General features: G+C 33.3%; 1 protein-coding gene across 11 annotated transcripts in view; it reads right to left on the reverse strand.

Annotated features, from left to right (window-relative positions):
- The window catches only part of LOC145263676 (uncharacterized), a 514716-nt gene that overhangs the window by 337000 nt on the left and 151789 nt on the right, over nucleotides 1-25927 (reverse strand). For all 11 annotated transcript variants that reach the window (XM_080120559.1, XM_080120558.1, XM_080120561.1 and 8 more), the window contains exons 2-3: nucleotides 19797-19880; nucleotides 15043-15192 (exon numbers count right to left, since the gene is read on the reverse strand). In XM_080120559.1, the coding sequence (XP_079976685.1) occupies nucleotides 15043-15192; nucleotides 19797-19880 (234 nt within the window). The remainder of the gene's footprint in view (nucleotides 1-15042; nucleotides 15193-19796; nucleotides 19881-25927) is intronic.

Genomic DNA, 25927 nt, shown 5'->3' on the forward strand with positions numbered 1-25927 from the left:
TTTCCAGATAGTATTAGTTTTAACTTTAATAAAAGGTTCTAAAATTGCATTTTATTTATCTTGTTATTTCCATGTGTTCTGCTGCCATGTGTACTCCACATGAAGAGAAGAGATATTCCATTCCCTTCCCATTTTTTAACATTTTCAGTTTTTTAACGTTATATCTATCAGTCACCCACTTTTCCCACCATATTCCGAGGCATAATATATATATATATATATATTATGATATCCATGTACGCTTCTAGAATCATCATTTCAAAGTTATGAAGGTTTATGAAGCATAAAAACGTTTTTTACACTTAATTTTTTATATTTCAAACAGCCCTCCGCTCTTGATCACAAAAATGTAGTGGAATAATTATGAAAGACGTTGGAAAAAAAATTATTAAAACCATCACTATTGTTATTTTACTATATTATTTCCTATTATTTTTGTTTCAACTATTATTATTATTATCATCATTATTATTATTATGATAACTACGAATATTTTTACCATCCAAGACATTTATTTCAGTTTTTAAACATTTATTATACATATTGAATCAATTGCGTCTTGTTTCTTGCTGGCTAAAATAAATGCTAATGTATTACAAATTTAATAAATAAAAAAAAAACAAAAAAAAAAAACATTCTTCTTTTACAAACGGTAAAAATAATTCCCGTGAATTATTTCGAACCTTGTTGCAAGGAATGAACGCAAACCAAAAAACAAATTTCCAATTTTTTTTCCAACGTCTTTCATTTAGCTACATTTTTGTGGTCAAGAGCTTGAAATATAAAAATAAAATTTGAAATATAAAAAAAACATCGTTTTTATGCTTCATAAACCCTCATAACCTTGAAATTTATATATATATATATATATATATATATACATATACATATATATATACACATACACATATATATATATACACATACATACACACACACATATATATATATATATATATATATATATATATATATATATACACACACATGCACTAATCATTTGATAGTGCATTTACTAGCAATTTATTTTGCTTTTCTAATTTAAATGTACTATGTTTTTCCTAGAATATTATTTTTGTTCCAATCAAAGGAAAATAACTTTGTATGTAAAAATACAGTTATATCCTTTTTTAAAATGGCGGCTATTTGAAAATAATTCTGATCTGGACAAAGTATTTTCTGAAAAAAATTAAATCAGATAAAATTTTATTTTAACAACATGCTGCAACAATCCACGCAACAAAAAACAGATGTACCAGAATCAAATATTGTTCTGTAAGAAGAAGCTATTGATGACAAAGAAACAAAATGATTGACTACTTTATATATTAGATATGGATGTTATTAGCTGTCATTTCTGCTTTTGAGGTGATACCAAAAAAAATTATTTTTTTTTGTAATTAAATCTATAAATATAAAAGCGAAAATGTATGTATGTGTGTTCGCTTTTTCTGTGTGTCTACAAAAGGCTTCTTTCAGAGAAGTGGTCGGTCGGTTCACAACTTTTTAAAACTTTTTATATAACACATATAAACGGTAATATCTCACACTTAACAACGAAGCTCACCTGTCTATTTAATTTGCTCGATTTCGGGAAGATAAATATTCAATATTTGTCGCTCGCCACATGTGGGTTAGTCTTTTTCCTATAACATCTTGAGGGCGAAGAAAAAAGCGTTCAGCAGTAAATGAAATCCCGCAGTCAAACTGACCTCATTAACTCATTAAAACGAGCACCTGCTAAATCCAACTAATTAAATAAATTCAAATGTGTTTCCGTAAGCATGTCGCGATGGGGCAATGGTTAACGTTGCACTTTTTTTTTTCACAACTTTGCCTCAACGGTTCGGGTTCGATCCTCATACTTACTTTTTTTTTTTTTAAAACCCCCCCCCAAAACACCCGGGCAACGCCGGGTACCTCTCGCTAGTTCATTCTAAAATAAAAAGTACCCAAAACTTAAATGAACAGATGTGCAACTGTACATCCAGACACAGTGGAAAATGCACAATTGTGGGAAGATATCTTCAATTTCAAATAATTGTTGTTGAAAATTCCCATAGTCTTCCGCCCTCCACCCAGAAATTAGTGTAATGATTCCGAAAACACACGCCTAAAAACAGGTTTGTTTACAACCAAGATCAAAAGTCAGCAATTATTTGCAGGAGTTTTTTTTTTTTTTTTTTTAGTCAAATACCAAACTGGTTTACAGTTTCTTTATTTGTGGACAAATTATTGGAGAAATTGGCTGTATCTCAGGAAAGAATGTCTATTATATGATGACGTCATCTACATGACACTGAATTCAAGGATGTGAGTAGCCAATGGCAAGAAAAAAAATTTTTTTCTTTTAAATGAAATGGAGATGAATTTACCAAACTGGGGAGAACGTGCGTGGGTGTATGTTACATAACACCTTTTGTTCTAAACAACTCCAGTCCAATTAAGAAAATTAAAAATATGAGAAAGACACCGAGTATGTAGGAGATGAGGGAAGGAGGAAGGAAGTCATTCTTTGATTAAACAAAAGTTTACAGACAAATTTACCTTTAGTTGACCTTTGACAACTAAATATTTTTGTTTACTAGCCTAATAGAAAAGTTACTAGCCAAACCCATATGATTTTTAGAATATGACATCTTTATTCCATGATGAGTATGTACATCAAAAAAAAATGTTCTGCATTCTTTTATATTTTTAAATAAGTGTAATTCTAAACATGCACTGAATTTTATGTTGAAACTTGAAAGTATAAAAATTCAAATTTGTTCAATTTTTTTTTTTTAACATCCTTTATTAAATAAAAGTTATTCTAAACTTTTATTGTTTAAATAATTTGACTGCTCGTTTTATCAAAAATAAAAAGTAAAAAAAATAAAAAAGCAAAGATTGAAAAAAACATTTTTCAATCAGTAATGAGGTTTAAAGATTGTCAATGAAAAAAAAAAACACAATCGCCAAAAGATAAGAGTTTTATTATTTCTAGCCACTACTTGAAAAATTACTCGCAAATGCGACTGTTTCACTCACAATGTAAAGCCCTGCCAAACTCTCATCATGAATCGTTTAAAGTGTTAGTGGCAAAATTAATATTTTTCAGTTTCCAGAGAGAACTGTCATGAGGAAAAGAAAGGTACGGCAAGATGAATGGAAAGAAAAAAATAGGAAACGGAACAGAAATATAAAATGAAAAAGGAAGAAAGTGGAAAATAAATAAAATCCAATCAAATAGTGATGGAAAAATAAGGAGATAAGACAGTAGTGATTTGGCAGAAATTAGATTTGGTGGATTTTAACAAAAACAATGGAGAACACACATCCATGGAAGATTTTAGCAAGCAGAAATCAGTTTTTCTGGATTAAAATAATGCAGAATTTTAAAAAAAGTGAATAGTTCATGCCCCTGTAAAATTCAATTTGCTACAGCAAAAAATAAAACCATTATAATAATATAGGCTAGCCACACGCACGCGCACACACACACAAATGGAATCAAATTTACAATCCTTTATCGAATATTAGGTAGAAAACAAAACTTCAGCCCATGCCTGATTTGAGCACCTAGTTTCAGTTGTGAAACATTCTTTGTTATATTTCTATTCAATAATATGCAGCAACACTTTGGTGATTATCTCATCAATAGGTGTGTTCCTGAACTCACCAGATTTTTATCTGTGTTGTTGTTATAAAAGTTAATGTCTATCAAAACATTTCCAAACTGAAGATGGTATTCACAGCCAAGAAAGAAAAAGAATAAAATGGGAAAAAGGAAGAAAGAAATAAAAACCAGTAAAATATTAAAAAAATAAGGACATAAGGCGCTAGTAATTTTGCAGAAATCAGTTTTTTCTTAATATATATAAATGAATAAAAAGCAAATTTCAACTAAAAACAAAGAATTCATGGAAAACTCTAGTAAATTAAGTAGATACAGTCTTATGTTCTTATTTAGCTGCCTCACTATGAGGGCAGAGTTAGACAAAAGATCGTTTTTTTCCATGTAAGGAAAATCCAACTCTCCAAAGAGGGTACTCTGGACTGGGACGAAAATAAAAATCGTCCCAGTCTAGAAGAACTTCTTCAGTGACAGAGGACAAAAATGATGAAACATAGTACCGGAAGAGAAACTATACTTTATTCCTCACAAAAAGGTCAAGATGATCAGTGTACCAAAGTTATTAACAGTTATGAACATTGTATTTTTCTTTCAGTTATGTATTAACTTATTTACCCAATTGTTTTTCTTTCTACACTTGCTCCCCCACACAAAATACTATTGTTAAAATTTGTTATTGGAATTTATTGTTGTAGATTTGTGCCTGATTCATTTGCTAAATTTTTCTGACAAATAAATACATTCGCCAATTTGAATTTATAGTCTTCCCATATTCCTTTGCAAAAATAATAAAAAAAATGTAACTGCCGATGGCATTCCATTTTTAAATATACTTTTCAAATAGTCTTACTAATAAATGCACCACCTAGAGTCGAATGTTAGCAAAAGGGGTAGACAATTTCCATTCAAATCAAGTTAGGAATGACTTGAGGAAATTAGCCGAGTCGCTCAAAAATTACACGTTAAATTTACCAGCTTTTTTTTTTTTTTACATGGTAGTCACCATCTATCAAGGCCACTTGGGAATAACGGTTATTGCATGTACAGTAATCAATGGGATAATATCGTAGTAATCATTAGTAATGGAGATTTGATAAAGTGTCTTAAGGAGGGGCGGGTTATCAGAAATTTGTTTATGTTGGGCTTGAAGACATCCAAGTTGTAGTCAGGTGGGAAATAGGGAAAACGGAAGAGAGTTCCACAGGTGTGCACTTCTAAGAAAGAAGCTTTGTTCATGGAATCTATGCTTTGATTTAGGCACAGATAAAGAATGGGGAAGATTATTGACAGTGGTTTCAGCTAGATGGGTGTTTTTCATGAAAGATTGGCGAGGGGGGACCAGAGATTTAAGCTCAGACAAGCACTTGCCATGGAAATAACGATAAAACAAAGACAGGCTTGCAACGTCTCTTTTGTGGGAGAGAGGTTGCAGAGAAGAGAAAAGGGCATCCCCTACTAAGCTACAAAGTCTATTTTGTCAAGGCAGGATAGGCTTTTTTAGCAGCTCCTGTCTAGATGTGGCAGCAGTACTCCATCCTTGGACGTACTTGGCTTTTATATAGAGAATTGCATCAGCAGTGAGATATTTAATGGAGTGGTAGAAGGATACCACCTTTTTTCCAGCGACCTTGGCAACAGATTTGATGTACGTGTTCCATTTCAGATCAGGAGTAAAAGTCAATCCCAGAAGCTTGTCAAAACATGGAGCCTCCCCAAGATGAGAGCTATCCATTTCAATTGATGCCAGATGGAGATCAGAGTGTTGACGATGTAAAGATAGAAGCTTGGTTTTAGATGCATTAAAAGGTAACCAGCCACCTCTTCCCCCACTGTACCACACGCTCGAAATCAGAGGAGAAAGAATCAGAGAGAACTTTGTCATTTACGGCCTTTGATGTGTTGCCATAGATGGTCGTATCATCAGCATAGATGTCAACGAATGATTTAAGTATGTGTTTTGGGAGATCATTGATGTAGATCAGGAAGAGAGTTGGGTCCAGGATGGACCCCTGAGAGGCACCGGAGTGAGAAGGGAACCTATCACCATGCTTCCCTCTAAACATGTCAATTGAACTTATATTAAATAGACTACCTAATATTATTATCAGTTTTTTTTGTTTTTTTTTAAATGGTGAGTAGACAATGGATTGTGGATGTGTTGTCGGCAGCTCCCGTAATTCTCACTTCTCCTAATTTGTCTCTTAGTCCTCGCTCATATCTGCCCTCTATTGCCCCTATAAGGGCAGAGCTACTATCTTTAAGAGCATGTCTGAGAAAATCGATCACATCCTGTCTGCTCATCGTTCAGCTAACATTCATGTCTGTGGAGACTTCAATGTTCACAACGTGGAATGGTTAGCCCACTCAAACAAAACAGATGATATGGGGAGGTTCTGTCACGATTTCTCCATTGCTTATGATTGTTCTCAAACACACTCGTGTGCCTGACACTGTAGATCATTATGCAAGTTTCCTAGAATTTTTTCTCACAACTTGCTCTGGGCTTTGCTCATCTTTCAGTCTGTCCAAACTGAGATCTTCCAACCACTCGGTTATCTCCGTTAAGATAAAAACATCATGTGATAAGTCCTCCGACAAACCTCTTCATCATACAGTTACATTTAGATCAGATTTACGTCCCATGGTTAAAAAGAATGTGTTCTCCATAGTATCAGACCTGACAGAATGGTTAATTGTAGGTATAGACTGCTTCATACCCACCAAAAAATTCCAGCAAAAACTTAACAACCAGAATGTGCTGCTGCTATTGTGCACAGAAATCACTATTTCTATTGCTTCCAACATAATAGATGTACTGAGACTAAAGCAGCCTTCAGGACTGCCAACAATCACTGTAAAAGAGTAATAAAGATTGAGAGAGTTGTATGCTCAGTCCACCAGGTCCAAAGTAGCTGAGCAACGGCTTGGTTCCTACCAATTTTGGCAAATAACAGGGTCCTAAATAGAAGTGTATCTTAGACCTTTTTCTCTCAACTTCCCCTGAGCTATGTTCATGTACTGTTCATTCTCCTCTAGGATCCTCCGACCACTCCGTCGTATCAGTTAAGATAAAAACGAAATGTAAGAAGCCCCCAGACGTACCCCTCCACCGTACTGTATACCGATACTCTATGGCTGACTGGGATAGCTTCCGTACATTCATATCTGATTTACCTCTGCACTCCATGTTTAAAAAGGAAGTGTCCTCTATAGTATCAGATCTGACCGAATGGTTAATTGTAGGCATTGACCAATTCATACCATCTAAAAAATTCCAACAAAAACCTAAAAGCCAGCCATGGTTCTCCCCAGAATGTGCTGCTGCTATCGCGCACAGAAATCACTTTTTCCATAGCTACCAACGTAATAGATGCACTGAGACTAAAGCTGCTTTCAGGACTGCCAGCAACCACTGTAAAAGAGTAATAAAAAATGCAAGAGAGCTATATGCCCAGTCTGTTAAATCCAAGGTAGCTGATCAGCGGCTTGGTTCTCACCAGTTTTGGCAAATAACAAATAGGATCCTGAACAGAAGTGTGCGTTCTATCCCAACCATTATCAATGGACCAGAGGTCATCTCGTCAGCGTCAGACAAGGCCAAACTATTTGCAAAGAACTTTGCAGCTAATTCTACCCTATGCGACAAAGGCCATCAACTCCCCATATTTCCTCCTATAACACAGACCAAGCTAGGTAACATACAAATATCCGTGCATGAGGTCGCCAAGCTAATAAAGAACCTAGATTCCAGTAAAGCAACTGGCCCTGATGGCATCCCAATTATAGTGTTAAAAAAGCTTCAACCAGAACTTGCTCCCATACTTACGAAACTATTTAAACGCTGCCTTAAGGAGAAGTGCTTTCCGACCCCCTGGAAAACCTCATCAGTTTGCCCTGTTTTTAAGAATTCAGGTGATAAGTCATCTCCCTCTCAGTACAGACCAATAAGTCTCCTCTGTGTTATGAGTAAGTTGCTGGAATCAATATTAAATAGAGAAATAGTCAACCACCTCAGCAGGAATAACCTTCTTAGTGACACACAATATGGTTTCCGCTCTGCAAGATCTACCGCAGATGTGCTGATGGTTATATCCCACAGGATTAGTGAATCTCTTGACAAAGGCTTCCTTTCTAGGGCAATTGCTCTTGACATATCAAAGGCCTTTGACAGGGTGTGGCATGGGGGTCTACTTCACAAGATTTCCAGCTACGGTATAACTGGAAATGTTTTCTCAATCATTAAATCATTTCTCTCCGATAGGCTTATAAGAGTAGTGGTAGATGGACAAAAATCGGAGGCCTGCAATATAAATGCTGGGGTCCCTCAGGGGTCAATCCTGGGCCCAACTCTCTTCCTGATCTACATCAATGACCTCCCTAAACACATACTTAAATCATTCGTTGACATCTATGCTGATGACACGCCCATCTACAGCAACACATCAAAGGCTGTAAATGACAAAGTTCTCTCTGATTCTCTCTCCTCTGATCTCGAGCGTGTGGTTCAGTGGGGGAAGATGTGGCTAGTTACCTTTAATGCATCCAAAACCAAACTCCTATCCTTACATCATCAACGCTCTGATCCCCAGCTGGCATCAATTGTGATGGATGGCTCTCGTCTGGGTGAGGCCCAGTGTTTTGACAAGCTTCTGGGTTTGACCTTTACTCCTGATCTGAAATGGAACACGTACATCAAGTCTGTTGCCAAGGTCGCTGGAAAGATGGTGGGATCCTTCTACCGCTCCAGAAGATATCTCACTACTGATGCAATTCTCTATCTATATAAAAGCCAAGTACATCCAAGGATGGAATACTGTTGCCATATCTGGGCAGGAGCTGCCAAAAACAGCCTATCATGCCTTGACAGAGTACAAAATAGACTAGTGGCTTAGTGGGGGATGCCCTTTTCTCTACCCTGCAACCCCTCTCTCACAGAAGAGACGTTGCGAGCCTATCCTTGTTTTATCGTTATTTTCATGGCAGGTGCTCGTCTGAACTCCAATCCCTGGTCCCCCCTCGCCAATCTTTCACGAAAAACACCCGTCTAGCTGATTCCACTGTGAAAAATTTCCCCCACTCTATATCTGTGCCTAAATCAAAACGCGGATTCCATGAACAAAGCTTTTTTCTTAGAACTGCACGCCTGTGGAACTCTGTTCCGTCTGCCTGCTTCCCTCCGGACTACAACTTGGATGTCTTCAAGTCTAATGTTAACAAATTCCTAATGAACCGCCCCCTTAAGTAAGCACTCCATCAAATCTCGACACTAACGTAATGTACTTGCAATAACCCTTATCCCTGAGTGGCTTCCGGGCCTTGATAAGTGGTGATCACTGTGTAAAAAAAAAAAAAAAAAAATCTATCCCAACCATCATCAATGAACCTGAGGTAATCTCGTTAGCATTGGACAAAGCCAAAAACTTTGCAGCTAATTCTACCCTATGCGATCAGGAACCCCCCCCCCTCGTATTTCCTCCTGTGTCTGAAAACATGCTATGCGACATACAAATATCTGTGCGTGATGTTGCCAAGTTAATTAAAAGCTTCAACCAAAACTAGCTCCCATACTTACAAAGCTGTTCAAGCATTGTCTTAAGGAGAATTCTTTTCTAACACTCTGGAAAACCTCATCAGTATATCCCATATTTAAAAATTTAGCTGATTGCTCATCTCCCTCTCAGTACAGACCAATCAGTCTCCTGTGCGTCATGAATAAGTTGCTGGAATCCATGTTAAATAAAGTAGTCAACCACCTCAGCAAAAATAACCTCCTCAGTGACATGAAATATAGTTTCTGTTCTGCTAGCTCTAGAGCAGATGTGCTAACAGTTATATCTCATAGGATTAGCGAATCTCTCAACGGAGGCTTCCTTTCTAGGACAATTGCCTTTGACAGGGTATGGCATAAAGATTTACTCCACAAAATCTCCAGCTACAGTATAGCTGAGAATGTCTTTTCAATTATTACATCATTTCTTGCTCATTCATAAGAGTAGTGGTTGATGGACAAAAATCAGAAACTGACAGTATTAATACTGGAGTCCCTCAGAGGTCCATCCTAGGCCCAACTCTCTTCCTGATCTCTATAAATGATCTAAATGATATCCTAAGATCATTTGTAGACATTTATATTGACAACACTACCATCTACTTCAAAAACCATAAATGACCAAGTTCTCTGATTCTTTCTCCTCTGATCTTTATCACATGAGCCAATGGGGAAAGAGCTGGCTTGTTAATTTTAATGCATCTAAAACCAAACTTCTATCTTTCCATCATCAATGCTTTGATCTCCGTCTTGCATCAATTGAAATGAATGGCTCTCGTCTTGGGGAGGCTCCATGTTTTGAGAAGCTTCTAAGTCTGACCTTTACTCCTAATAAGAGATGGAACATGTACATCAAATCCATTGCCAAGGCTGCTGAAAAAAGGGTGGGATCGTTCTATCGATCTAGTTGATATCTCACTACTGATGCAATTCTCCACCTGTATCAGAGCCAAGTACGTCCAATTATAGAGTACTGTTGCCATATCTGGGTAAGAGCTACTAGAAGCAGCTTATCCTACCTTGACCCAGTTCAAAATAGATTTCGTAGCTTAGTAGGGGATGCCCTTTTCTCTTTCCTGCAACCTCTTTCTCACAGAAGAGACATTGCGAGCCTGTCTCTGCTTTATCGTTATTTTCATGGGAAGTGCTTTTCTGAGCTCCAATCTATGGTCCCCCACCACCCGTCTTTCACAAAAAACACTCATCTAGCCAAAACCACTATCAATAATTTCCCCCACTCTTTATTTGTGCCTAAACCTAAATGTAGATTTCTATGAACAAAGCTAGCTTCTTAGAACTGCATGCCTGTGGAACACTGTTCCGTTTTCCTGCTTTCCAACTAACTACAATATGGTTGTCTCCAAGCCCAACATAAACAAATTCTTAATGAACCATCACCTTAAGTAGTCTAATTTACCAAATTTCAACTAACAATTACTATGACATGTTCCCTTTGACCACTATACACTCATTAACCGTTATCCTTGAGTGGCCTTTTTGTTAAAAAAAAAAATTTTTTTTTTTTTAAATGTTGAGTTTGCATAAATTAATGTGTCGACAAACTTTCTTTCGCCTGTTTACTGTTTTGTCATTTTTTTATTACTTGCCAAAGTAAAATTGTTCAATTAATGTATAAGGTGATTGTTCCTTTTCTTCAAAAGATGTTGCTCCAATCGAAATGTGAAGAGGAATCTTAAGTAGAATTATCTATTTTCTCCCCGGGAAGAATTGAACTTTGATAACATAAACCTTTGACCTTTTCTGAGTGACTGTAATTTATTGATTTCTTTATTCTTTCTAAGTAGATAATTCCTTCAAAAGGTGCATGCAATTGTATTATTACTACCATCGTCATCTCCGTTCGACAATGAGTGACCAATGCTACCCTTTCAGATTATCTAAATCTTGTAACTTCGTGTTAAACAGAAGTAGTTATTTTTTGTTTGTTTGTTTAAGGTCACCGAAAAGGTTAGTAAGCGAGAATGGCCAACCTTTAATATTCAACCTGTCATTTTGTTCACGCATGGGTTCATAGGAACTAAAAAATTATATCGGGTAACACATTTTTTTCTTCTGCTTTTTTATCAACGTTTATAATGAAGACAAATAGTTTTCTTATTTTGTAGAAATTATTGAAATTCTCCAACAAACTTAACTAAAAAATTTGTATTATTTGAACTATTGTTCTCATTTTGGGTGTTATTTTCACGTTGAAAATAAGTTAAGCATTACCACAGTTAACCAAGGGAAGAGTCTTTCAAGCATGTGTATGCAGTGTTGTATTTATTTGCTTCCCCACAAGAGAAAATTAGGCACAAGGCCGTTTTTTAATGTAGAGAGAGGGGGGGGAAGGGGGGAACCAGCTTCCTTGAGAGGGGACTGGTAGTGATAATTGGTATGAAGGGTTTCCCCTATATTGACCAAAACTGATTGCTACAAGAACAATGTTCTGATATGTGGGGGCAACCCCACATATAACTTTTAGTGCAGCAACTGCTGGAACAGGGTATTTATTTGCTTCCCCACTGAGCAACTTAGGCACAAGGTCGTTTTTTAATGTGGAGAGTGGAGGGGAAATGGGGACCAGCTCCCCAGGGAGTTGGATAGTGACAATTAGTATTAAGGGTTTCCCCTACATTGACCAATAACTTACATGTGGGGTTGCCCCCACATATGGTCTTTGCTTGCAGTATCTGCCGGAACAGATGGTATTTATTTGCTCCCCCACCGAGCAAATTAGGCACAAGGCCGATTTTTAATGTGAGGAGTGAAGGGAAAATGGGGACCAACTCCCCGGGGAGTAGGGGAACTGGTTAGTGACAATTGGTATGAAGGGTTGCCCCTACATTGACCAAGGTCTTATATGTGGGGTCGCCCCCACATATGGTCTTTGCTTGCAGTATCTGCCGGATCAGATACTATACTTTGATCTTTCATCCCGGGTCAAGAAGGCCAGGCATATGAAAATGTATGAAAGTTAAACCTGCCTGTTCAGGGTTGAGGGTATGTGTTGCATGGTGAAAATTGAAATGAGAATAATACAATGGATGTGCAATGTAAGTTTTAAAGACAAGCCTAGATCTGATGAAATATAGATAGTATGGGGGGGGGGGATATATGTAGAATAGGACATTGTGACTGTATGGACACATTTAAAAAATGAGAGTCCTTAGTAGATGTAGCTGGGACAGTTCACAGGGGAAGTCCAAGGAAAATATGGGAGAAAGTGATAAGGATGGGCTTCAGAGAAAGAAGGATAAATAAAGACCTGGTCAGAGATAGGTAAGTTTAGAAGTAAATTTCTAAAAGCCATCCAATATATGCCAGCATGTAAAACATCATTAGGGCAATGATGATGATGGACAGAAAAATGCTCACAGCATCCATTTTTTTGAATGGGAGACTTATTTTCTCTTCTTTTAATTGTTTGTCCTAGTGAAATTGTTGAGGTTATTATTAACGTCAGATCTTCAAACAGATGTAGGTATAAATTTATATTTATTTTATAGATTATATAATCTACGTCATTAGGCCATATGGAACCTTCTTGGAGGCCGATGGAAAACTAAATATTTCAGATTCCATAAAATCCCATTTGAATTCTGAAAGATTTTTGAGGTCATATTTTATCATCTAAAGAAGTGTCAAGAAAATTTAAGCATCAATGTGTGTGTGTATATATATATATATATATATATATATATATATATAACTACTTCATTTACTCACATAAAATTAATATACGAAAGTATAGATTTATGCGTAAACTTTAAGTATTTACTTCAAAAGTGCTCAATACATAGGTAGAGCTAGTTAGTAATTTATAAAATATATATGGCGATTAAGCTACACTGAATATTCGGCATTTCATCCACTCTAGGATTTGTCAGGCTTATGCGCAAATTCTGTGGTTGTTTATTGTTTTTATATGGTCCTCTTCTGTTGAGGGTTTTAGTTAGCCAATCAGCTTTCTAGTATCCACCGCGCCCCTTCCTATCAGCCAATGGGCATGCATTTTATCGAACAAAGAATCTTTTTCAAAACTAGTTTAGTGGTTTAAGGCAGACATTTCTTTTTTTTCTTTTTTTTATATATATATATAAATATACATATGTGTACACACATATATGCACATACATATATACACACACACACACATATATATATATATATATATATATATATATACATACATACATACATACATACGTGTGATCGTTTATGTATATTCATGTTTATTTAATTTATTTATTTGTTTATTTTCTATTGTTTTTGTTAGTTTTAAAGCTATTTTGTATCGCTATCCTAGAGTAAATTTTATTTTGTGAACACAGTTATTTGCTATTTCTCTTCTACAGTATATATATATTGATCCACATAGACTGTTTTGCTCTATCACAGTACATGTGGGGTAAGGCTAGCACTTATCCTAAGCCAGGATTGAAACCTACAACCATCTAGTTGATAGTGGAAGTTCTATCTTTAATATACGCGATCAGTGCTCGTAAATCATGTCTGCAATGTCTTTACCTAAACACGGACTGCTATTTTTAAAAGGCTTCAGTTGTTTGTTTACAAAGAGCTTTGCATTATGCTAAATAGCAGGCGAAAAATGTGCTCTTCAGTGTGGTTAAAGTAGCACCCGTCCTAATCCAGGATTTGAACATACAATCAAAGCAAGTTGTCTATATATGTATATCTCGTTACCTTACAGTTGGATGATTGATTTAAGAGCCAAACTAACTGCAGATATGCAATGAGCACTTTCAATCTGATGACCTTATCAATGTCAAAATTTTTTGGATCCAGTAGCAAGGAAAAGTTCAGGACGACTGGAAACAATGCCGAGATAAGCGGAGAGCGCATACAGCACCTGGAAGTCCTAAATGGTCACCCATTTAGTACTGACCAGGTTAAACGTTGCTTAACTTCGGTGATTCAGCAGGAACCAGTGTGTCAACGTGATTATGCCGTACACACATACATACATATATATATATATATATATATATATAAAATATTGTTTGTTCTGCAAATATCTCTGTGCCCACATTAAAAGTTTTAAATATAATGAAAATTAAATCTTGGTGTGGGATACATAATTTGAGATAGATGGTTGAAGGATTCGAATCAGGAGAATTCAAGAAAAATTCAGGACTTAATGGATTAAAATTTGGCAGCTCCAGTAGTAGAATGACACCAAATTGAAAGATGAATTTGGGACGCTAAAACCTACACAATAAAAAATGCTCTCAAATTCACGGCCTACCTTTCCTTTATTCATGTACATTAATTATAAATAATACATTAATTACTAAGTTAACATAATTTTTCTTTTAAATTTTCACATATTTAAAAATAAATAATAGTGGAAAACTTTTTAAAGTTATTGTTAAACTCCTTAACATTAAAAAAGTGAGAGGATTATATTATTACAGTGCAATGATATTAATTACTACAATACACAGATCTTTATATAAAAAAATAAGATTAGTCTTATAAAACTTGAATGTCATTTTAATTGATTTAATAGTCTCAAATCTATAGACAACCTTTTCTTTTATTGCAAGGATAGTTAAATAACTTGTTGATTTTTAATCAAAATTGAAAAGAAATTGTTTTATTAAAAAGTATAATTAATAATTAATATACGCAAAGATAGGTAAACCATGGATTTTTTAGATGATTTTTAAACTGTATAGGTTTTAACATAGCAAATTCAATTTTCAATTTAGTACCATTCTATTATCAGACATCTTAAATTTGTTTTTTCATTCTTCCAAAATGTCTAAATTTTCTGAAAGATATGATAAATCCAAATCAACACAGTGAAATACAAAATAGAGATATTAAAAAGGCGAGTTCATTTGCAACTTACATCATTTTTCGAACAGCAGGCCCTGTGTAGTGGTGTCAGCCAACGGTTGTCTTTTGTATTAACTCTAGCTCCACTCAACAGCAGTAATTCTGTGATTTCAGGGTCCCCACAGTATGCTGCCGCATGAAGGGGACTTCGTTTTTCACCATCCTTTCAGAAAAAAAAAAAAAAAATTATATATAAATAACAAGTAGCATGAAATGGAATAAGTATATAGAAAATGCTGCCAAATTGTTTTGTTTTGTTTTTTTTAATGCAAATTGCTCAAGATGAGGCATGAAGCCACTTACAAACAACGAAAAATGATTACCACAAAGAATATGCACATTCGTATTTGTTTCGAAAAGACCAAAGATATGGACAGAAGGAAAACAGTTGTCAAGAAGAGAATTCTACAAGTCTGCCGTTTTTGGAGAGAAGCTACTGGAATAAGAAGCTGTATTACAATGAGGTATCCAAATAATGAACTAGAAACCACTAGAAATCAACAAATCAAATGAACTGGAAGAAAGCAAAAGATCAAAACAATTCTGAAGAACAGATGTCATAATATTATTTATAGAAAAGACAGACTAGCAACATCACATCTGTGCAAGATAGGTGCTAAGAAGAAAGGGGGAGCCAATCAAATTACAGACACATTTCTGCACTTTGCTTATTTATAAAAGCCCTTAAATGGGACACGTATTCACCAACTGAAATATGACAACAGTTCTCCAGACATAGTCTGATAGTAAATTTATAGAGGAGAGTCTTGTGTTTAGAAAGTGTTCAGAATGACAGAGAAAAACTTTATGAGAAGCAGAAAGAGCAATGGATCTCATGTATGAAATCCAAGAAAAAATTTGATGAAAAAAACAAAAGTTTCAGAATGGATTTCTTCTCAAAAGCAGAGACATCTATGAAAATCTCCGGAAGTCTGCTGCAAAGAAGGTTGGTTCTCTTTAACAGGCGAGAAAACTTATCACATAGCTGAACGGTGGCTTTGTATAGATATAAAAATATCTCTACAAAGCCACCATTCAGCTGTGCATGTAGTATTATATATATATATACATATATGGGGTGATGCAGCAACCACCAGCCACTATCTTAAATAGGATGCAAAAAAGAATCTGAACTAATATGTTCCACACTATCAACCAAGCTCTAACCCCTAGTACTACAGAGTTGAATCCCTGTACTTGTTTTGTAAGTATTTGCAAGGAATGAGCTCCAATGAACATACTGCAGTTATACTTTCACATAACTTGCTGCTAAACCTCACCTCTTCACTGTAGATGTCTTTAGATACCAGAATAGTTTCTGCTCTGACAATTTCTCTCAGAGGCTTGCCTTTAGAATTCTCATCCTGCTCCAAGTTTTATCAACAGTACCAATATGCAGAAATTTAAATGTAATGTGCACAAACATTTTACTCAACTTCCCACCCTATAAATCTGACCCTAACACAGTATCCTCTTATGCTTTCCATTTCAAGTGTGTGTGGGGGGAGGGGTTTCAATAAGCAGCCATCTTGAATTCTTCACTCCGTTAGTTCCACATTTTTTTTTCTTTTTCTACAAAGAAAAAAGTTCTTTATAGTTAATTTTAGTTAAGAACGTTTCTTGCATCTCAATTTATATTTTATCTTCGTTTGACAAAATTATTACTACCACTGAGTTTTGGGATGAATCCAATTTTTACAGAATGTTTTAATTATTCAATCTTATAGATTTACAAACAATTTTTTACCTAAATATTTGGTTTTTCAAGTTTTTAACATTTTATTTCAAAGATCTTTATGAATGAATAAGTATTATCCTACATTCCAGAGATATCAGTTCAGCAAACTGCAGTAATTGTTAAATTAAAACCTAATGCCATAATTCATTGATGAAAATCTAATAAAACATAGAACTATATATAAATATATATATATATATATATATATATATATATATATATATATATATATACTAGCAAAAGTACTCATCGTTGACTGGGTTCACAAACAGCCTACAGAAAATGGACTCTGATTTATAAAAGTATGAGAGGTTATGAAAAGGAAGGGTTGTAAAGAGATAGCTTCGAATTTGGGGATATCAAAACCAAAGAAAAATATGATGAAAGTAAAAATAAAATAGATAACCCCATAATTTATTATACCATACCTGTTCACACTGAAACACTTATCACAATATTCTGTGGATCTTTATTAAAAAACCTTGTTAAACTTTGTGACATATTTCCATTCTATGGAGGTCAAGTACGAACAAACACCCCATAATTTTATTATACCATATTTCTTCAAACTGAAACATAATTATCAAAGTATACTTATGCAGATAGATATGAAAAGTCTTTATTAAAGTTTGTGCCTATTTCCATTCTATGGAGGCCAGGTGTGAACGCAGACCCCACAATTTTATTATACCATCCCTATTTAAGTTAAAACATACTTATCAAAGTATTCTTATGTACATCTATATCAAAAACACTTGTAAACGTTTTTTTTTTATTTTTTAATTTTTTTATTTCCATACTTTGTGGACCAGGCACGAACGCACACTCCCCAATTTTAATGAACCACCGTTCTGCCAGATCAAACATACCTATTCCTGTGTCTCGATACATCTTCTATCATTATATGTAATCAGTTTTTTTAAAATAGTCAACCATATAGGAGCCTATTCGTGACCAGACACACACAGACATTCAGCTTTATATTATAGATATATATGATGATCGCCCATCACTTGAAAAAAAATGACCGTGATCATGCAATCATTCTGTGGGTCCGGAGATAGCTCGCCAGTTGAATTTGAGCTCTGAAGGAGTTCCGACATGTGGGGCACCTGTGGTATGATTCTGAAGCAGATATACTATCTTCTGTCTTTTCTATTTTTTATTTTATTTTTTTATTTTTCTTCCTTTGAAGATTGTAATGCTGGGTATGGGGCAGCCAAACCAGCTGCCAACATTGCCCCGCTTTTTTATTGAAACCAACCGAGAGCTCTTTTAGTATATTTCCTCCTGTGTTCTTCAAGGCATGCAGAGTATATATGTCTGTGTGTGTGTGTGTGAAAAGAGACAAAAGCAAAAACAAGTTAAACATTGGAAGAAAAACATCAAAGAGATCAAATTTGTTTTTCCTTTGGTCTTTTTCATACATCCTATCCTCACAGCATTGTATTTTATGACATATCATGTATTTCATCATTATATATATATATATATATATATATATATATATATATATATATATATATATATATATATATATATTCCCATCAATTCAAGGTTATGAGAATATTCTTTCTGCCTACACAAAGACAGTTGCTGCATACTCCAAAGTTTTTAGCCAAGATTACAGTGATGAGGCGTTTTCTGTACTGCACAATGGCCTGAATATCAACTAAAAAATTAGGAATTGTAATTATTAATATGTGGTGATCGTCTTTGTGTAGGCAGAAAAAATATTCCCACAACCTTGTGTTGATGAGAAATCATATTATACATGCAAAGTCTATATAGTATATTAGTAAACCTAATATTCTTAATTTTGTAATTGTAGACCCAACAATACTATTGTAAAAACACCAGTATATATATATAATATATATATATATATATATATATATATATATATATATTATACATATAAATCATAATCACAATAGGTTTAATATTTGTTTTTAAGATTTGCATTATTTGCATTACACATCTATCGTACCATTCTTCTATCATTTCGGTCCATACAACACATGTCCTCAACCTTTGCTGGTCAAGTTTCACTTCCATACATCACCACACTGCACACACGTCTTGATTGACAGTCGTAATATTCTGTTGGTTAATAATGGCAAAAGTTCTCTAAACTTACTCCATCCAATCACACCAATATCAGCTATTCCCTCTAATACTCAGCACACAAGAAATAAAACTTCTATACAACCTTAATACCGCAGTTTTGAATTTTTTAGATGACGATTGATTATTCATATCATTTGGATTCTTTAGACTACTGTTCTCATCTTGAGTTTTATTTACATGTTTTTGTCAATGTAACTTCTGATCTTCTTCACGTCTATCTTGTTGAACTTGGGAATCTGCATCGAATTTCTGCACTGAGGATTGAACCTTCAACCTCCAGAAGAGTATAACTTTACATCTGAATTTTACCAAGTTTTTTATTGAGGACACCATGTTCATACGGCCCTTTGACGTACTTGGCAACACTTAAAATGCAATTGTGAATTACTTATGACTTCTATGGGGTCATGGCTGATAGAACAAGAGCATGCTACCTTCATGGATTAAACAAAGGATTCTGTTTGTAATTCCGTGTAGATTTCGACATGATACACCTGAGGAAGATTGGAGGTTACATCAACAGAAACGTTGTGAAAGTCATTTTCTCAAGATGGACCCATAAAAATACAAAATCTCACTACTCTCACCATCTAAATATACTTTCTCCATTGTCTTACACTTTTTCATACATCATCACTCTTTGCCGCACACGTCTGACAAAATCTTATACTATCCAAATTTAATCTTTCTTTGAAGCCATCAGATCTCGCTTTATAACTCACATGACACATCCATTCGCAATGTATGTCCTCGATCCTCACTGGCTAGGTTTTACTGAATATAAATTATCAGAATATCCTAATCGATGTTAAAAAAAAAGCAAAGTTAACTGAAAACAATAACAGTGTTACAAAAACGTTAAAAATGAAAAAAAAAATAATAATATTCAATGTAATTACCTGAAAGTTGACCTCCGCTTTTTGATGCAATAAACTTTGTACTTCATCTGGGTTTCTATGAAAACAGGCTTGGACTAATGGAGGCTGCAAGATATAAAGCATAAGCACTGGTTGAGGATATTCAACAATAACATCGCAAAGAGATTCGTCAGACATCTTGAGCAAGCTGGGCTTTTTGTTAAGCTATTTTTGTGGCTTGCAGAATTTCTACTCTGATCGATTTCCACTTAGCATCAAGCAATATTTTTCTGTGATTGGATGGAACACAAGGTGGTGTTAGTCCTAATTTGCTTCATCAGAGAAGGCTTCCTCAGCCCTTTCTACAGTTCATAGATATGTATGTTCCTCTATGAGTGGAGCACTCTAATCAAGAAAATGATTTCCACTTGGCGTAAAGCAAAATTCTTTTATAAAAGAAATCAGATTCTTTAGGTTACCAATATCTTCAAAAGGTACACAAAACAAATACAAAAATTCACTTATAAGCGATATTTTTTGCTTTCATTAACAACAGTAGGTTTGTTGACTGATAGCATTGGATTGTCAGGCTTTGTTTGCTTAAATGGTTGATTTACTCATTGTATCTAACCACATCGAGTCTTTAAAAGCTGAAACAACTAGTAATCAACTTCAAAAAGCAAAGATGAAGCTCAATATTTTAATTTTCAATGTCCAAATAAAGCTTAATTAAATATTAAAATGAAGCTTACATAGCTCCCTGATTTTGTGAATTTTCTTTTGTTTTTTTTAATGTTTCAAATTGCAAAGAGAATTGGAAAAAAAAAATTCCGAAGGTTTTTGGGGGGTGAGGGACACTTTTCAAATGTGGGGTAATTTTATCCAGAGAGAAAGGAATAACAAAATAAATAAATAAAAATTGAAATAATTATTTCAAATAAATTATCTTTATAGAATATTCACTTCAAAAATAAACATTTTAAAATTGGGAGATATGAAAAAAACTTTTCTATTTCCAAAGTAGCTTTAAGGTAGTGTAGTGTGGTTTGGTTGTTCCCATAGCAGGTTAACCCATTTTGTCTTATTTGATAACAAAACAATACATATTGTATACAATTAATTGAATACAAGTTAATATTTTCACCCATAGTTGGGCAAGACTTTAAGTGGATTAAGTAGTGTAATGTTGACATACAGAAAATCACTTTTTTTTTTTGTTCTTTTTTCTTAAATTATTTGAAACTTCTTTTCCTAATCCAAACCTCGAATTTTATCTTTTAAGAGCAAATTGCTTAATTATTTTCATTTCATATCTTTGAAAAGATTTCACCAATATACAAATCATTTTTTTTTAAACAATATTTAAGCTAACAAAACAATTAAAAATGCCTGACTCAGCAGTTTTATCGTTTGTTTGATTTTTTTTTGTCATTGATATTTTTACTTTTCAGTTTTGTTTTTTATATTTTTTCTATGAAAAATATTTTTGTATATTTTTTTGGCTTTTGTTTGTTTTTTTTTTGTTAAAGAATTACAAACTTTTGGTTTTTGTTTTGTTTTTGTTAAAAAATTACAAACTTTTTTGTTTTTAAACTCCACAAAATAATCCTGCTAAATCCAACCGTTGAAGACAACATGTCAAAAACACATGACAAGCAGCATATTATCCTTTTTTCATGACATCATCCATGCTATGAAAATCACAAAAAGGTAAGTACATTCCTGCAAATTTGGACTGTTTTGCTCAGCATAAAAAATGCTCATCCACAATTCAACACAAATCAACTCTAAAAGTATTATAAAACAAACATGCAAGGTGAACGTAACGAAATAGACCAGGTCAATAAACTATTAATATGCCTCTTAATCCCAAACAGATTTACTTATTATAAAGTGATCATTTACAAGAAAAGATTACTGTAAATGGACAGTCGATGTTTAAAATAGCAGGTGCCTGCGGGAACACACCCAAAAGCCATTGCATATTTAAATGCACTATGAATTGTTGCACTTCTTTATTACTTTTATATCTATTCCCATTCTATAATAAAAAGGAAAGTTATCTCTATGCATAAATCTAATTAAAAGCCAAAAACAACAAAACTCATAACCTTTGTATAATCTTGAATGGAGAAGTGTCAGATGGATAATATCTAAAATTTAAAAAATATATATTCTCTAACGGGACATGTGGAAATTCCACAGTGGCATCTTTCATATGTAATATACTGTTGCTGGATATTCTGTGGATGTCCAGCGTGAATGGAGAGCCTGCGATATTATTGTAGTCTGTTGCAATATTTTGGAAGTATAATGGGGTATGATCCCACACAGTCAGGTGATTCTATTTATAAACGATGCTGCTAGGAACTGACGAATCAAAGTAATTCACAATTAATTTTAATTTGCTACCAACCAATCAGAAACCAAAATTGCTCCATAAATGTTAAACCTTTTCTGTAGCAATTTCACGTTTTTTCCGTCTCGACACGGTAAGAATATTTTGCTCTGTGGAACTGTCTACTGCAAACCAGTCACCTCTTAGGACTTATGTGTAACAACGAACCATCGGAAACTGTTCCGTCTACTACAAACCAGTCATCTCTCAAGACTTGTTTAGAACAACAAACCATCGGAAACTGTTCTGAAACTAAACATGGCTTACACTTCTAGATAGCCCTTTTGTTAAAACTGCAAAAGTATTTATCTAAGTAATTTGGTTAACGCGGTTTATCTCTAATATCCTTATAAGAGTCTGTGATATACTTTTATAGTATGGACGCCCGGCATGAACAGAAATCCCACAATATCATTATATCATCTTTAGACAGAACAGATACTACTCTTGGATCCTAGCTAGAATAAGGTATATTTTGCTTTCACATACGGTCCAAAAGTGACTTTTTTTTTTTTTTTTTTTTTTTTTTACTTTTAACATTGTATCTTCCGTGATCAGGTTATATTAAGGAGGGGGGGGTAGAAAGTGATAACATACTATATACAATAAATTAATGCATCTATATAGTAATTTAATGTTTGCAGCTTCTATCCTCCTTTTTAATAAATAGGATCTCCTGATCAAATAATTTATAATCTGGAAACCATGACACACATACTATACCACACTCAAACAATTTAAGTAGGTTACACAAGCAATATTTTAGTTTTATCACTAGCCATATGGCCTTCGGTGTTAATATTTTTATGCCATCTTTCAGTGTTCAAATTTCATATGAAACAATTTTTTTCACCCTGCTATAGAGTTCCCGTTATTTCCTAGCTGATATTGATCATCATAAAACAATTATAATGCACTTTTAAAAAATTATTTAATTCCAATTTATTAAAGTAAATATAGTGAAAAGAAAACTTATTTTCACTTGAACTGATGTGCAGAAGAGAAAGGTTTAAGAAACCTTACATTGACAGATAGTCCACTAGTATATATATATATATATTAAAAAATAGCGCCCCCCCCCTTCATCTTTGTAATACAAGGTAGATAAAATCTGCTTCAGTCATTGGTCGATGTTATAAAAATATATATATATATATATATAATTTAAAGGAGATTAGAATAATAGTCTAAAGAGCTAAGTGTATTTTAATGTAATAGTGAAATTACTAGTTTAATTAAAATACAGGAAATGCTCGTAATTTAGATATATAATAAGCTCGATAGTTAAATGTCCTAGAGCTAATTCAATATTAAGTAATGTGATTTATAATTTAAAAATTAAAAAAAAAAAAATTTTTAATTTAAAAATCAAATTTTAATTAAATTAAAAATCAGTTTCATAAGAAGGAACAACAACAAAGTCAATTATCTGTACGATCGTTTCGGAAATCCGTGCTTTTTATTTGTGGTATACATGAAGTCACGTAGAACAATTATACATAGTTTTTTTGGTAAGCACGGTCTCCTCATCAGCAAATTTAGGAGGATTTCTATTGAATTTAAAAGACACCAAAAATAAACCTAGCATTAAAAGTAAGGCAGATGAATCTGAAAAATTGAAATAAAAGGTTTGGATTTAAAATTTATAAGAAAATTAGTATAGGTTAGAGATAGAAATGAGTAGAAAAAAAATATATTTTTTGAATTTACATAATAAATTTGATTTAAAAATATATAGAGATAGTTACCTTTTAGTTTTTCTTTTTTTGAAATCAGGAACTGTGTTTAAAGTAGTCATTTAGATGTTTGCTATAGCTTTTTATTTTATTGAATGATGAATTTTAAAAGGGCGACGCTCGTGCAGTAAATTGCTTCCGTTAGCGTATTTTGATTTAAAGACGCTACAGTTAATATATATAGAGAGAATATTTATTTTGCAAGTTTTTAAGGGGAGATAATTATCATGTGTTATTGGCTTTATTTATTATTTGATTTACGGGTCTAAGGGCGGTAATTGGTCTAACTTAATTTATTAAAAAAAAAAAAAAAAAAATTTGTAATCTATTTTTACTAATGAGTAATTTTTAATGATTTAAGGTGGTTTATATTTATTAAATTTAAACCAACGTTTATGATTACATGTTAGAAGCTCGTGTCTTGAATTTACTAGTTTGGTTGTGCTTTTTATATCTTCATATTTTAAAATTTTTAGGGTTTCTTTTGTACATAGTGTACAAAATTTATCTCCTGGTTTATATGATTTGCAAGTCTCAATTATTTGCCATTTTAAGTTGAAAGAAATATTGCTATTTTTTAGTTGCCAAATATAGTTGGATAGAGTAGTTTGGTTTGATAGAGAGTTATTTTTAAAAGAATGTTTGTGCATTGAAATTCTATGTTTTATTGGGCCAGATGTGGAACCAATATATATTACCTCTTGATTATTATGATTATTTTCCGTTAGGTCTATTGTTGGATTATAATGTGGTGGGTTGATTAGTAATTGATCGGTAGATTGATTTAAGTTGGTGTTATTATTTAATCTGGAAATTGAGTTATGGTTGCTGATAGGTTCTTGTATATTTGGAGTTTTTGATACTGTGCAGCTATAGATAACATTTTTAATTTTACATGAGCCTTGTAGGGGGCATTTATTTTTTCTTCTACAGTTACAGTCCGATGTATTTTGTATAGTTGTATTTTGTAGTTTATTAATTTTCTTATTATTAGAGCTAATTATTTTCTGATGAAGGTTAGGCATAGTAGAGTAAGAGACTTTAATTGTGTTCTTATTGAAAATCTTATTATATCTATGGGGGGCTTTAAAGTTCTTATCTAATATTTTAAAAAATTCTCTAGCTATGTTTGTTTCTAGGTTTTTGGAATACGGGGGGTTGAACCATAGGATCTCCTTGTGTCTATTCTTACGTTTGCGGGTTTTAGTTTGCTGTTTATTTGTATTATTATCTAATATTTGTAGTTTGGTTTTATCTTTTTTTGTCTCTTGGTTATTTTTCTTAACTCGTATACGGGAAGACATTGCCATATTAGATGTTATTACGCTCTTAATAGGTTTATTTTTAATGCAGTTTATGTTTCTATCATTTTCATAGCAAACATCTAAATGACTACTTTAAACACAGTTCCTGATTTCAAAAAAAGAAAAACTAAAAGGTAACTATCTCTATATATTTTTAAATCAAATTTATTATGTAAATTCAAAAAATATATATTTTTTCTACTCATTTCTATCTCTAACCTATACTAATTTTCTTATAAATTTTAAATCCAAACCTTTTATTTCAATTTTTCAGATTCATCTGCCTTACTTTTAATGCTAGGTTTATTTTTGGTGTCTTTTAAATTCAATAGAAATCCTCCTAAATTTGCTGATGAGGAGACCGTGCTTACCAAAAAAACTATGTATAATTGTTCTACGTGACTTCATGTATACCACAAATAAAAAGCACGGATTTCCGAAACAATCGTACAGATAATTGACTTTGTTGTTGTTCCTTCTTATGAAACTGATTTTTAATTTAATTAAAATTTGATTTTTAAATTTTAAATTTTTTTTTTTTAATTTTTAAATTATAAATCACATTACTTAATATATATATATATATGTATATATATATATATATATATATATATAGAAAAGTTGTTTGAGATCTATATTTTATTTTGATTAATCATACATTAAAGGGAGGCTGGGATAATCACATACAGAAGTTCTAACATTGCTATCTACGAGGGGCGTGCAATAAGTAATGCT

The sequence above is a fragment of the Euprymna scolopes genome, chromosome 39 (genome assembly GCF_053919585.1).
Source record: "Euprymna scolopes isolate OS-2025 chromosome 39, ASM5391958v1, whole genome shotgun sequence".
In the NCBI taxonomy this organism is placed as follows: Eukaryota; Metazoa; Mollusca; class Cephalopoda; order Sepiida; family Sepiolidae; genus Euprymna; species Euprymna scolopes.